Genomic DNA, 14859 nt, shown 5'->3' with positions numbered 1-14859 from the left:
CGATCAGCTTGAATTTGACTTCCATGTTAATAACTATATCAAAGACACACTCAAAACTAGGGCTCCTTTACTGTAACAAGAAATTCCTTACCTCTGAAGCCAAGATTAGTCTTTCTCTTACCTACCTTCTAACCTCTAATGTACACTTCTCAAATTCTCACAAATCTTAACTCAGCACTCCTGACCAAACTTACATCTACCTAGAACAAGGTTGCTAGATTTGCTGCCCAGCAAACCTACAAATCCCATCACTGTCTCTCTCTCAAACATCTAAACTGGCTTGAATTACCCCACCAGCTGCTTCTCTCTCAGCTCCAGATCATTAATGCTATCCTATGCCACCCTTCCTACTGCCCAGCACTATCCCCTCTCATCTCCCATTGTTCTCCCTCCAGACCTCTCCGAAGATCTAACCAAGACCTACTACAAACCAAAGTCTAAATTTGGATGCAACATGTACAGCTATCACCCTACTATCTTGGAATAGGCTCCCACTAGAAATTAGGACACATCCTAAACAATTTAAGACAGGCACCAAAGAGCCCTTTAAAATTCACTGGTTCTGCCACTGCACTCTCCCTCCTTAAACATCCCCTACTTCTCATATCTTAATCTATGTTCTGCCCTTAACTTGCTCTTCTCACTAGCTCTCTCTAATCTTCCTTGACTACTCTTTCTACTGTCTTCTAAAAATTTATTAAGCAAATCGCCTCAGAGAAACATTCTATTGTAATGGTCTTCATGCAACTACATTATGATAAAACTGGATTTTTGTAACCACTTACCCCAAAAACTATACTCATCTTAATGACAGATTTCTTTTTATACATCTTGAAATAGTTATGCTATACTCCTGATTATTGACACTGTATAACATTGCATTCCTACTTAATGCCTTGTAATAATCCTGTAACATTGCTGTTTAATGCTAATTTATAATGAAAATTGTTTAAAATGTTGGAGCTTTTCTCCCCTGGCCTCCGCTGAAAAAGAGCTCTTCAGCTCAGTCGAATAATCCCGGTCAACAAATGTAAAAATAAATAAATGATAAACAATGCTGTAGAGTTTAGAGTTTTAGTAGTTATAATGGTACTACAACAGTATTATTCACGGTTTTCAGTTGTCAGACTATCTTATTTGTACATGTGTATAAATTAATAATAAAATGTTTTTGGAGAAAAAAAAACTGGGTGGGTACAAGTGCTTAGAAATTGCCTATATCCATGTTTATGAGATCCATAATAATACGCTCCTTGGCTTTACAGATCAGACTTGTCAAACTAATAGTTTGCAGGGTCAGTAGTGGCAATACTTTTGTGCAAAGGGATGACAATGGCAGTTCTCCACTCTGCTGGAATGAAGCCTGTACTTAGTGTGGTTGAATAGGGTGCTCAATGGCAAAGCTAGCTCTTGGTGGAGATGGTGCAGAATACAGCCTGGGATACTATCAGGTCCCATGGAAGCTGTGTTCTTTGCCCTGGATAGGGCCTTTAACACTTGATCTATGGAGATGTGAGGTGCAGGACAAGTATCAGGGATGTCAAAAGGGCCTTTGGGAGGACAGGGGGAGGAAGTTTGCACTGAACCTATCTGCTAGCAGGTTGGCCAAGTCAACAGGATCAGTGTAAGTGATACCGTTAAGTACTAATTCGGAACAAACCTGGGCTTTGCCACGAAGGTTCCTGACCTAGCTGAAGAAGGCATTGTGGTTTCCCTTTGTTGTGGAGGCTAGTTTCGATTCATAATTGGTTTTGGAGGTTTTCTCTAGTGATCTAATTTGCTTGTTGAGGCTAAGGAGGGAGATTTTCCAATTTGGATTTTTTTTCTTTTTTACCCTTGGGCAACAGTTTCTTCCTTTTGTTGTAAAGCCTGTTGATAGCGGATGTCCACCAGACAGGTTTGTTTATCCTTGAGGAGCAGATTTTAGTTTTGTTGGGTATGGCTGAGACCATGCAGTTATACAGGTGCTTGTATACTGCATTGGCATACTGTTCAGCATAGTTGTCTGCATCCTCTGCGGGGAGCAGTGGTGTGAAGCTACTGATGCCCTCTCTTAGGAGGATGTACACAGCTTTTGAGATGTTTTTCAGCCTGATTACGGCTGAGGGGGGTAGGTGGTTGGGATAGCAACTTCAAATGAGACAGGCTGATTATCTGATTTCACTAGGAAAGAACATACTATGGGAGTGATGCAGGGGTCGTTCATGTTGGTAAGAACCAAGTCCAGAATGTCATCTCCCCTTGTGGGGGATGAAACAAGCTGGTCTAGTGCATTACAATTGTTGAAGTCAAGGAATCATTGGGTGAGTGCATTAGTGCAGGAATAGTTCACCCAGTCTGTGTGGGGTCGTTTAAGTCACCAACAATCAGGGTGTGGGGGGGGGGTACTTTGATGGAGTCAAGTAGATCCAGGTAGGAGAAGTGGGTGTCCTGAGTCATGGAGGGGGGTCTGTAGCTGGCTATAACTTGGATGTACATCAGGTAATATATCTATGTGGTCTATGGATGTACCGTTTTTGAGGTCAGTTTCTTCTCCTGTTGTTGAATGTGCTACAATTGCAGTTAATGCTGCGGATGGTAACAGCAGTAGTGGCTTTCATGATTTTGAGCCACCCATCAATAATTTGGCCACTAGTGATGCTCTTGAACATGAACTGTTAAACCGTAAAGACTCTGAGTTCACTGTATGTGGGCATAGTGACTTTAATGAAACTTCAAATGCTCTAAATGCTTTAACCGTTCCGAATATTGTTTCATCTTTGTTTAATGATCCAATTAATGTAACAGCACCAGTTATGGGAGGGAAGGTGGATGTAACGAAAGATTTGAACAGTTGTTATGCTTCTACAGTGAACAGTTGTACTGTGAAGCTCCCTGGACTCACCCCATATCCCCCATTGTTTGTCAACGAGAAGCTGAATGGGCATGATATTGTGAATATGAGTAATGTAAACAGTGGGAATATCGTGCGTACAAGAGTTGTATGACTGTTACCCCTTTAGACTTGGTAGTTGGGCCCAGTGACTGTGACGGTTTGGTTAATCCAGAGTTTGGAAATAGCAGTGACTGTTTCATCAAAAGGAGCCATTATCTGTCAGTTTGTCCATCAGGAACGATTCAGAGAATGAACATACAGTTTTGAGCGACTTTGTGTTTAACCATGCTTATCTCAGTGAGGGTATCAACGATTTTAATGCTGCACTACCAGTTTCCCCTGAAGGTTTGGTAGTTTCCCCTGAAAGTTTGGTAGTTATGATAGACCCAGTAAAGAGAATGGAGAGAGATTCAAATAGAATATGCTACAATGCAGTGCCCCCTGGGCCCCATTTAATTAATGGCAAAGGGGAGTTAAGACAGTGTGATGTGGTGGACAACCTGATAGTTTAAACTCAATAGTAGATGCTTCCTTGTCTCAATCTTTGCAACATAACGGAATCGAGTTTTCCGATTCCGTTAATTTATAAACTAGTAAATTGTTAGGAGATAAAAATGAAGCTACAGAGCACATTACTTCGGAGGAACCCCAGTGTTTATATCTTGAATATTGATATAGAGACCTCTGTGGAAAGTATTTTAGAAGATAGAGAACAACGAGCCCCCCCCCTTTAACTATTATTAAAAACCAAAGAGAAGATTTTTCTATCTATAATTTTATACATTATGAGATAGACCCTTATGTTGTGGAACTGTTAGCAAAGGGTCTTTCCTTTGTGCCTTCTAGATCTATGAATATTGTCCACACCATTTTAGATTTAAAGCAATTTATTAGGAAATTTAATTTGCAAGTGTTGTTTAAGTGGGAGCAATCTGTGACATTGGAATATTATATTGCTAGTACCTTTACCACATTAGCCACCCATTAGTTTTCACTTTTGAGAGAATCTGTGAAACAGACCTTAGGAGACTTAATGCAGATCGTCGTAATCAAGTGCCGAATGTAGACAGGGATGTTTAGGCAATCTTCTTAGATTTCTGCAATTTACCTATAAGAACATTTAAACCTGATAAGGGGGGAGGGCTGGTTGTAATGGAACTGGACTAGTACAGTCAGAAGATGGGCCTTATGCTGAATACTGACATGTACATTAGAGTCAGCCTTAATGAATTTAATACAGCTTACAGGAGAAGAATTAGAGAGCATTTAAACAATCTATTTATTGAACAACTTATAGATTTACATTTGTTAAACTATTTATCCATGCCAGCCCCAAGGACACCGGTGGTGTTCGGATTACCAAAAATACATAAATCCCTGATGGACCCACCTATGAGATCACTGGTTGATGCCCGCCACAGTATTACATACCCTTTGGCAAAGGTAGTAGATAACATCTTTTAGAAATACTTATTGGATGAGGAACAGATCTGTAAAGATTCATGGACTTGCCTAAGTAAATTAAACTCAGTGGTATTAGATGGTGCTTACAACTTTCTGACTATTGACGATAAGTCCATACCCCATAAAGAAGGGATAGATCATGTCTCAAGTTTCTTAAGCATGAAAGGTGCTCCAGACAGAGACATCAGGTTAGTGAACATATTACTGGATCTACTTTTACAAAAAATAGGGGTGGCAATGAGGTCCCCATGTGGGGCCAGATTTACAAACTCAGTGATAGCTTTGTGGGAAAGAAATTACATTTTCTCACAAACTTAACAAGCCAAATTATTTTGTATACGCGATTTCTTGATGACATTCTAGTCTTGTATAAGGGGAGTGCAGATGCAGCCAAAGGGTTTGCGGATTATTTGAATCAAACCACCACCTGGATTATTTGAATCAAACCACCACCTTTTTAAGTTTCACATACACATTCAATACAGTACGTATAGCGTACTTAGATATAGAAGTGTTTAAAGACCATTCTCAAAGGGGGTTAGGTGCCAGGATCTATAGGAAAGATACTTTTTCAAATACTTACTTACACTTCAACAGTTCCCATCCTTTCCATCAGAAGAAATCAATTAAAGGACAATTAGTCCAAGTGGCAAGGATGGTAACTGTTGATAGTGAATTTGAAGTAAAATGCAGTAAGATAGCTGATATGCTCCTTACCAGAGGTTATCCAAGAGAACTCATCACAGAAATGAAGGATGAAGTGCTATATAAAAGATCTAGTGGTTTTTATTCACCTTTACTTCAAAGTTCATCATCTCCTTGTAAAGGGATGAACACATTTCAAAAAAGCTAACAGGTCACCAGTGTCATTTCTATTAACATTTAGTCCTGAATGTGGCCACATAATTGCAATGATAAAGAAAGAGCAGTAATTTAGAACTATGTACCATGTTAGGTTCTTCCCCTTCCTTCAGATTTAAGAGAGATTTGAACTTAAAAAAATTTCTTGGAAATGGACCAACATAAAGTAATCAAGAATCCCGGGATGAGCAAATGTGAGAAAACGGATCGTAGACAGAGAGTGAGTGTATGAGCACCTTTACTGTATCAGGAAAAACAAGGTCAGAAAAGCACTAGCTACCCACATCAAAATGAAACCTACCCATAGTTTTAATTTCAGAGTGACAGATCATATACCAGGAGACAAAAGGGGAGACCCGAGATCTTTACTGTTGGAAAAAGGAGAACTGATGTGACAGATTGGTTTAGATACTTGCCATTATCCAGGTATAAATGATGGGTGCTCTGAATGTTTATTGAAACTGAAAACCCTCGTTAGATAATTTATATCTTTATGAGTGCCAGTTTTGAGTGACTTGTCAGAATTATATGTTTTGTGTTGTATTTACAGGTAAAGTCTACCTATAATTCATGACTTCATGTTAATACGATAAACATGGCTGACCTGTTATGTATAGGTGCATCATCCCTATAAGTTAGCAAGGTTTACAGCAGTGTAAGGACTGAATACCACAAGTTTTAAATCCTAAGTGTATTAAACATTTGTGAGGCAGATTACTTAACACCAATGTTTAATTTTGATTTGATTTATTATTATTTTTAAAGTATTTAGAATGATGTTCTACGTTTGTAGTTGTTTCTATGTTACATTTTAAATTTCATAGTAGCCATTTATGATTATAAATGTATCTATTGCTTTTAGTATCAGCAAATTAAATTTTACTTCAGTCTTCCAAGTTGTAATTTATGTATTATGATTAAATTGGTTCTTTGTGGTATTGGTTTATGTATTATGATTAAATTGGTTCTTTGTGGTATTGGTTAATTGTTTAATTAAGGGGTGGAGGAAGGAGTGCTTTTGTGAGGATATAAGCTTAAATGTTTTGCGCCTGCTGTTTTCTATCTGAAGAATTTTGGTCATTGCACCAGACGAAAAGCGCTTTACTTCATTTTCTCAGTGTGGCACTGTGTTTTGTTTTTTCATTACACGGCTGAATAGCTGAAGATTCCTGAGTTTTTGAAGTGCTTTGTCCTGTATTTTTTGTTTTTCCTTAGAGATGGAAAACTGCTCAAACAGCCAATAAACTACAATTTCTGGGCCAGAGACCACTCCTCTTGTGGTAGATGGCTACCTAATGCTCACCACTCCCACTGACAAGCTAGAAGACTTCTCTCTGACACAGAACGGCTTGGGGGGCTCAGAAGCTTACAAACAGTCCTGGACACAGCAAATCTGAGTCTGGACTACACTAGTTACAGGAAAGGGATGAAACAATTTAATTGCAAAAAAAAAATGAAACTTAAATGATTAAAAACAATTGCAGAGGGCACTAACAAGCAGCAATAAGTGCAGAGTAAGAACAACTGAGCAGACGAGCATACAGAACAGCAAACTAAGATAGTTACAGTAAGAACAGCTGAATAAAGAATAATTTTTTTTCAAGGGTATGAACAGAGCAGGATTAAAAGGCTATAGCAGTTGCCCTTCCCAAATGCTCTCTCTGTACACAGTCGATAAAGCTGAACAGAAGGCACTAGTAGCAATGTCTGAAATCAAAATATGATCTCACTCTACTCAGTTGAGTGAGCAAATGAGATGGCCCTAGAAAGAGAGTGTCCAAACACAAATTTAAAAGAGGGATGTGCAATTTCAAAACCACCAAGATTAACACCACAACAAGAAAAGGGAAGGCGGGTGGGGAACCAACTGTAGAGACAGAAAGAGACCACAACATTCAATTCAATTAATATTCAGTGAAAACAATAAGTAAAGTGCAGTACTATATGAAAAAAGTGCAGATAAAAGTGTACTTAATATAGCTTATACGTCCAGTTGATAGCAGGTTAATCATAACCAGCCAATAGCTCAGATATTTAGCAGAAATAACACAAGATATAACACAAACCCCCTAGGCTAGGATTTAAACACAGAATATCAAAGAAGTGAATCCACCCCCACTCTTACCACTGGCTACACTTCTAACAAGCTCACTGTAAAGACACAGAGAGACCACAATATTCAAATATTCAGTGAAAAAAATAAATAAAATGCAGTACTATATGAAAAAAGTGCAGATAAAAGTGTACTTAATTTAGCTTATGCATCCAGGTGATGGCTGGCTACAATTAACCTGCAAACAGCTCAGATATGTAGCAGAAGTAATACAAGATGTAACACTATATGGCAAGACAAACCCCCTAGAATATCAAAGAAGTGAATCTACCCCCAATGTTACCACTGGCAACACTTTTAACAAGGTCCGTGTAGAGACACAGAGAGACCGCAATATTCAATTCAATTAATATTTAGTGAAAATAAAAATAAAATGCAGTACTATATGAAAAAAGTGCAGATAAAAGTATACTTAATTTAGCTTATACATCCAGTTGTTTACAGGTTAATCTTAGCCAGCCAACAGCTCAGATATTTAGCAGAAACAACACAAGATGTAACACTTATATGGCAAGACAAACCCCCTAGGCTAGGAGTTAAACAAAGAATATCAAAAGCAGTGATGGCTACACTTCTAACAAGCTCTTTGTAGAGATACAGAGAGAGCACAATATACAATTCAATTAATATTCACTGAAAAAAATAAATAAAATGCAGTACTATATGAAAAAAGTGCAGATAAAAGTGTACTTAATTTAGCTTATACATCCTGTTCATTGCAGGTTAATCTTGGCCAGACAACAGCTCAGATATTTAGCAGAAATAACAAAAGATGTAACAAACCCCCTAGAATATCAAAGAAGTGACTCTACCCCCACTGTTACCACTGGCTACACTTCTAACAAGTGCCCTGTAGAGACATAGAGACCAAAATATTCAACTCAATTAATTTTGTTCTTCTTTCGGCTTTTCCCTGTTAGGGGGCGCCACAGCAGAACTCTGGTCCGCTAATGACTGGCAGTAGATATTTACGGTTCCATGCCCATTCACACATGTCTTTCGGATGCCACTCGACCACAGGGAGTACATGCAGACTCCACACAGAAGGCGCTCCAGCCGAAAATCGAACAGGAGAACCTCTTGCTGTGAGGCGACAATGCTACCGTTGCACCACCAATATTCAGTGAAAAAAAATGCAGTACTATATGAAAAAAATTGCAGATAAATCTGTACTTAAAGGACCACTACGGGCAAATGATGAAGAAACCATATTTTTTATCTTGCCATGATTTACTGCACCTCCTAAAGCTGCCTCGTGCAAGATAAGTACTCATTCCTAAATTTAGTTCTTACTCTTTTCTGCCCTCATGGGGCCAGACATCGGGATTCCTTTGGAAAGCTAAATCTGTCCCATAATGCATAGATTGTGAGAATAAATAGCCCTACCATTTGTTGTCAGACTAGACTTCCATTCACTTAGAATGGAACATCTGAAAAAAACTGCCAAGTTTGAGGGGATGCAGCTCAAGCGTCATTGACTGGTATGTGTGGTGTTTTACAAATGTTGTTCTTACTGATGTACTACACATTCTCTGAAAGAAACTTGCAAAAGTGTCAACAAATTACTGAGATAAAAAAATACTTTTTACAAGGAGCAGTTTTGCAAGTTTCAATTTCTAGCCAGGTTACTACTCTCATCTCCCAAAAGCACAGAATAGAATATGGGCTATTATAAAATGTTTTTAGGTGTGATAGGCTACTGTACATCCTAGGGGTGACTGCAATGCAAAGGACAGCAGTAGTTTCATAAATAGGGTGGTAGCCTTATGGAAGCATCAAATGGACAATACATGGGTCACAATAAAAGACAAGAGATGCAGGCAAGCCTTTCAGGGGATTTTAAGAACATTAACATGCTATACACATCCTCAAAAAAGCACCTGCACACAAATAAAAACATAACAATGAGGAGCAACAAAATATTTGAAAACTATGCTGCAAGTGTGTGGTAAGGTGAGGAAACCGATAGCTGACATTTCAAGACATAACTTTACCAGATGTGCTGACTGAACATTGTCATTCTGTTATGCCACTGTCAAACCATTTACAGCAAGATGAATCTGTATTACAGTGAGATTAATCTGTATTACAAAGACAGACAGATGACGTATAAGAACATTAATAGCAGGACTTCAATGTGATGTTTCAGGCCATTAAGGATTTTTTCTTTCTTGAATATGCAGAATTTTTTGTTACTGACAATCAACACAACTTAATGTGCTATGAAACACAGAAAATTATTTTAGTCAGATGGTGACATAATTTAAAGAATAGCCTGCATTAGTGATTAAGACAAATTCTTCTGTAAAAGCCTTTTAAAATAAATGCAATGATTAAACACGAAGGAAATTTAAGATCTAGGAAAATTACTAAATAAATATACTATGTCACATAAGTCTAACGTAATCTGTTAAAGCTTCCCTGAAAGTCCAGTAAGCATGAACATATCTGTTCTGATAATGACGCTTTAAATTTTATACATCTCTGTCTTCTACAATAGGATGCAGTTGTGTGGGTGGAGGAGTATTTCAAAACTATGGTTTCTATAAATTCAGAAACGTAAAGTATAACAAATTTTTCAAACTAGTCACACAAATATAATAAAATTTCAAAATGTTTTCTTTGCATTATTATTTTACTGAAAACATACTTTTTGATAATGTTTAGCATGCTTGTTAAGCAGCGTATCATTTCCAATGAATACTGCAAACTGTTTGCACCACACCTTTTTATGCTCACCATTAAATATTTACAATGTAATAAACAATCCCCTAAAACATATTAGTTCCTATTCAAACACTGTTGCTACATAAACTCACAACTCTCCAGTAAAATGTCTAGCAAAACCACACATTTAAGAAACTTAACAAATGTATGACTGTATGAATGGACAAATAAGAACACACTGGGATACAAAGGAGCAAGGACTCAAAGCTAATTTCTTTACACCTGCCTATGATATGACCCCTATAAATTCACCCAAAGCCCTAGAGTTCTCTGCTAAAAAGGGGTGACCTATTCTTCTTTGTATTGCTATTTTACTGAAATCATTGTTTTTGGTAAAGTTTGGCATGCTTTTTAGCAGTGTATAATTTCCAATGAATATTGCAAACTGTTTGCAATGGGCGGCCACGGTGGTGCAGCGGTTAGCGTGGTCACCTCACAGCAAGAGGTTCTCTGGTTCGATTCTCGGCTGGGGTGCCTTCTGTGCAGAGTCTGCATGTCCTCCCTGTGGTTGTGTGGGTTTCCTCCGGGTGCTCCAGTTTCTTCCCACATCCCAAATACATGCAGTAGGTGGATTGGACACTAAATAGGCCCTAGGTGTGAGTGTATGTGTGCCTTCTGTGGAAGGCTAGGCGCCAGGATGGCAACTCGACACCGTAAAACTCCACTGCCAATCATGAGCGGGCAGATGATCTGCTGTGGTGACCCCTAACTGGGAAAAGCCGAAAGAAGAAGAAGATTGCAAACTGTTTGCAATATATTTTTTTATGCTCACCATGAAATATTCACAATGTAAAAATGTTCTGCAAAAACTACACACTGTAGAATCTGACAGCTCCTGTTCATGCATTGCTGTTGCATAAACTTGGGACTTTAGACACTTAACTATATTACTAATCAAAACACATTGGACTGCAAGGGGGCAAGGGTTTGACTCTACTTTCTTCTCATCTACATATATTACGCAATGATCCCTAGTAAGTCACCTAAAGTCACAGAGGCCACTGCTGAAAAGGTGTGACCTTTTTATGACACTGGCGAGACTGTCTAGTTAACAGATTATGGATTTTTTTTCTGGGGGAAAAAAAAAAAAAAGAAGGAAACCATGGCAGACAACTCCTCCATGAACCGGAACAATATTCGTGCTGCTGCATGAATCCAAGCTTGTCAACAGGCACTTCAAGCAAGCTATTAAGGGAAGCACGGCACAGAAAACATAAACAACACATCCTTTGACAGTTCAGTTTTAAATGGCAGCAGGTCAGTCTTAAAAGAAACTAAGCCGTGTAACACGACTTTGAATGATATATAATTACAAGAAAAATATTGACAGTGATAATAATAGCAATACATTGTCAAATGAAACAGAACCAAGACAAGAATACAGTCTCCTTTATCCATGACAGGAACACTGTAAAACCACGTAAAGAAGTTTCTAAAGTGCAACAAATTATCCAACAAGCATGGTTGATATATGCATTTTGCATTAATGGCAATAAAATCTTCAGTCACTGGCATGTGCAGACACTGCCGCTAAAGTATAACCCAGCTTTATTAACGGTCTGCATTAGTGGTCAAAGCTTAAAACTTTGCTAAACCACACTGTGCTGAGCAACTAGGAGAGCTGTCAGTCCGAAGAAAACACAAACCTGAAACACTGTAAATAGCAGATGTATAAAAATTACCTCTGTGTTTCTCCAGACACCACCTTTAATCATAATCCGCGGCATCTTGCTTGCTGTTCTCTAATATCCAAGTACAAGAAAAAAATAAATTAATATAAATCCCGATCCAAACGCAGTTTAATTAATATTTACTTAACAACAGTAACCAGTTCCCAGCAGCTGTTCCAATATGGTTCCGTATGCTACTGCGATGCATCTTGGGGAAAAAATCCATACCTACAAAAGTCAGCATGGACGTCGGTGGCGCTATCTGGTGGCCGGAAGATTATATTTCCTTACCGGGTATGTATGCATGTTATTTGATTTTGTTTTATTTTATTTTTTAGGTTCATAGGTTCATACTAGGCTATCTGCCCTGGGGCATTTATAAGCCTAGCCAGAGTGTGTTTGGCTTTCGCCACCCATTTTAAATTAATTTAGCTATTCATTCTTGTATTACCTCAATTTAAATATAATTTAAAATTATCTCAAAGCAGTTCGTTAGGTGAACCTTTAGGTGGGCCAGCTTTTGATATGACTTTATAAAATATGAGAATATTTTAAACTGCGGATTGAGCTGGGATTTTTTTGGTATAACGATTAAGGTGTTTACCTCACACGCACAAGGTGCAAGAGATTGCTAGCTCCTATCTTTAAAGGGAAACCCGGCTATAATTAAAATGGTCCACATGGGCAGCTAGTATGTAGTGTTGCATAAAACTTGAGGTACACCCAATGAAGAAGATAACTGATCAATTATTGGGGGGGGGTGTAATGTGCGACAGGTATTTAGGAGTACCAAACAGTATGGCTTCAGTTTTCTAGACACTTACCCAAGGTGACCAACGGTCCCAGTTTTTCCAGGACAGTCCCAGTTTGGAAGTCTCTGTCCCAGAATCCCAAACATTGTCTTTGGGACAAGGAAATGTCTCAGTTTAGAACGCGCAGTCAGAATGGTGACTTCCGTCCCAGAGGGGGCATGGTTCGTACCCTCTCACCAAGGTGAGAGCTGTCCTGTACCAGTCACTCTCCACCTCTCTCTCCCTTCCAGACTTCTACTGGGACTGACCCCTGCTGGGATTCCACTTCTACCCAGGAAAGAGAGCTCTTTTCCAGGGTTATATATCTCCTAAGTGCTGCCAAATCATTCAGGGTCATGTGTACTCTTGTATCCTCTCCAGGGATCTTCCCAGCCTCATGGAACTCTACTGGGCCACGAAGCCTCAGACAGTCCCTTATCCAGACTTCCGTGACACCGGTTCTCCACCTAGGGCTTTCAGACTCGCAGGGGAGATGGCCCTGGGTACCCCCATCTCTGCCTTTTTGCGACACACCTTATACGTTCATAGGTAGGTACTAGGCTATCGGCCTAAGGGCCTAAGTAAGCATAGCCAACAAGGTTCTCTGGCTTATGCCACCCAAGAAAGTTATTTTTCTGTGCCCCATCGAGCAGAGCCACAGAAGTGATCTCCGGGGTGTATTTCCTATTTCCCATCCACTCATCAAGATTTTTATTGAGTGCTAATGAAGAACTTTGCTTAACATAGATGGGTTGCTTGTTCCAGAGTATGGAAAGTCTCTTGGACAGGAATCTGTCCCTCCAGCATGTCCTGTTATTGTGGTGACAATGTTTAGGTCCCTAGAGCGTGTAGCTCTGAGGGATTGGGATTTCTTTAGGTGTAGCATGTCCAACAGCTTTGGGTTTGACATAGCTTTATATGTTAGGCAGAGATCATCTCGGAGTAGGGGATATGCTATGGAGTAAAGCTGGAGTTTTTTTGAAACGGTCAGTGTAGGGCATCTGTTTGAGGCCAGTAATCCACTTTGTGAGGTACTCCTGTGGCCTTTCTAGCTGCTGCAGATATTGTGTTAGGTACATTCCAAAAGGGGCGTTGTACTCTATAATGGGTCTAATGGGTGTCGAGTAGAGGAGAACAATGACCTCTCTTTTTTTCCTGGATGAGAACCCTTTTGTGATGAGATGTTCCACATAGAAGGATTTCCTGACTACTGTGGCGATGTGATTATCAAAGGAGAGACTACTGTCCACCTGGGTCTCAAGGGATCTTATCATACGTTTGGCGTTCAGTAGACTGCCGCCTATGTGGCAGTTCATGGGTACAGAGTTTTTATCAAAGGAGATGACTGCACTTTTTGGCATTGAGCTTGAGGCCATGGCTCTGACACCTGGCATCTGTCTCAGTGAGGCTTTTATGTAGAATGTCCACATCATTTAGGGACTCAGCTATGGCTCCTAGTTAGCAGTCATCTGCGAACTTCGTTAGCCAAATGCCTTCTGTGTTAGCCTGTACTTCAGAGAAGTAGATACCAAACAGGAGAGGTCCCAGGACTGAACTCTGTGGTACTCCACTTGTTGCTGGTTTGAAGTCAGATTTGGAGTCTGCAACTTTTACAGTGTGGGTTCTGTCAGTGAGCGAGTTGGCATCCCATCTTGTGATGTAGGGATTTATACCTAGTTTAGTGAGTTTAGCTATAGTTCCAGAATGAGAGATGGTGTCGAAAGCCTTGGCGATGTCAAGATATGCTGTGTGAACCACCTTACCGTCGTCTACGGCTTTGGTGACTGCCTCAAAGAAGTCGATCAGGTTCGGGAAGCATGATCTGCCTTTCACAAACCCGAACTGGGTGGGGTCCAGAGTTTGGAGGTTACCAATGTCTATGGTTATAAGTTCCATGATGATATGTTCCATGGCCTTACAGACCAGGCTCGTCAGGCTAATAGGGCGTTAGTTCCCGGGATCAGTGGTGGCTCCCCCTTTGTGGAGTGGGATAACTGTTGCTGTGCGCCATTCAGTGGCCACAAAGCCTGCTGTGAGTCTATGACTGAACATGGTGCTTAGGTGGGGAGCCAGTTCGTTGTGAAGTTCGTATAAAATGCAGCCTGGGATGTTGTCTAGTCCCATGGATGCTGTGTTTTTGGCTTTGGAGACTGTAACTTTTACCTGCGTAGTTGTGATTACAGGGACGATGCATTCTTCCTGTATAGATATGGGCCCTTTTGGGGGTGAGAGGGGGGGGTAAAGTTAGCACTTAACCTACCTGTCAACATGTTGGCAATATCAGTTGGTTCTGTAATTTTCGTGCCGTTGTGCTCTAACTCAGAGTAGGTCTGGGTATTGCCATTGAGATTCTTGACC

General features: G+C 39.8%; 1 protein-coding gene across 1 annotated transcript in view; it reads right to left on the bottom strand.

Moving 5' to 3' along the window:
- The window catches only part of CDC5L (cell division cycle 5 like), a 1268000-nt gene extending 1256082 nt beyond the window's left edge, over nucleotides 1–11918 (bottom strand). The window contains exon 1 of the mRNA XM_044062650.1: nucleotides 11723–11918. Within this exon, the coding sequence (XP_043918585.1) occupies nucleotides 11723–11767 (45 nt within the window). The 5' untranslated portion in view covers nucleotides 11768–11918. The remainder of the gene's footprint in view (nucleotides 1–11722) is intronic.
- Nucleotides 11919–14859: the final 2941 nt, after the last annotated feature.

Source organism: Protopterus annectens, chromosome 2.part1 (genome assembly GCF_019279795.1).
Source record: "Protopterus annectens isolate FY-2018-M chromosome 2.part1, PAN1.0, whole genome shotgun sequence".
Classification (NCBI taxonomy): domain Eukaryota; kingdom Metazoa; phylum Chordata; order Ceratodontiformes; family Protopteridae; genus Protopterus; species Protopterus annectens.
Note: the sequence above shows the minus strand (reverse complement) of the source record. Positions and strands in the feature narration are given on the sequence as shown.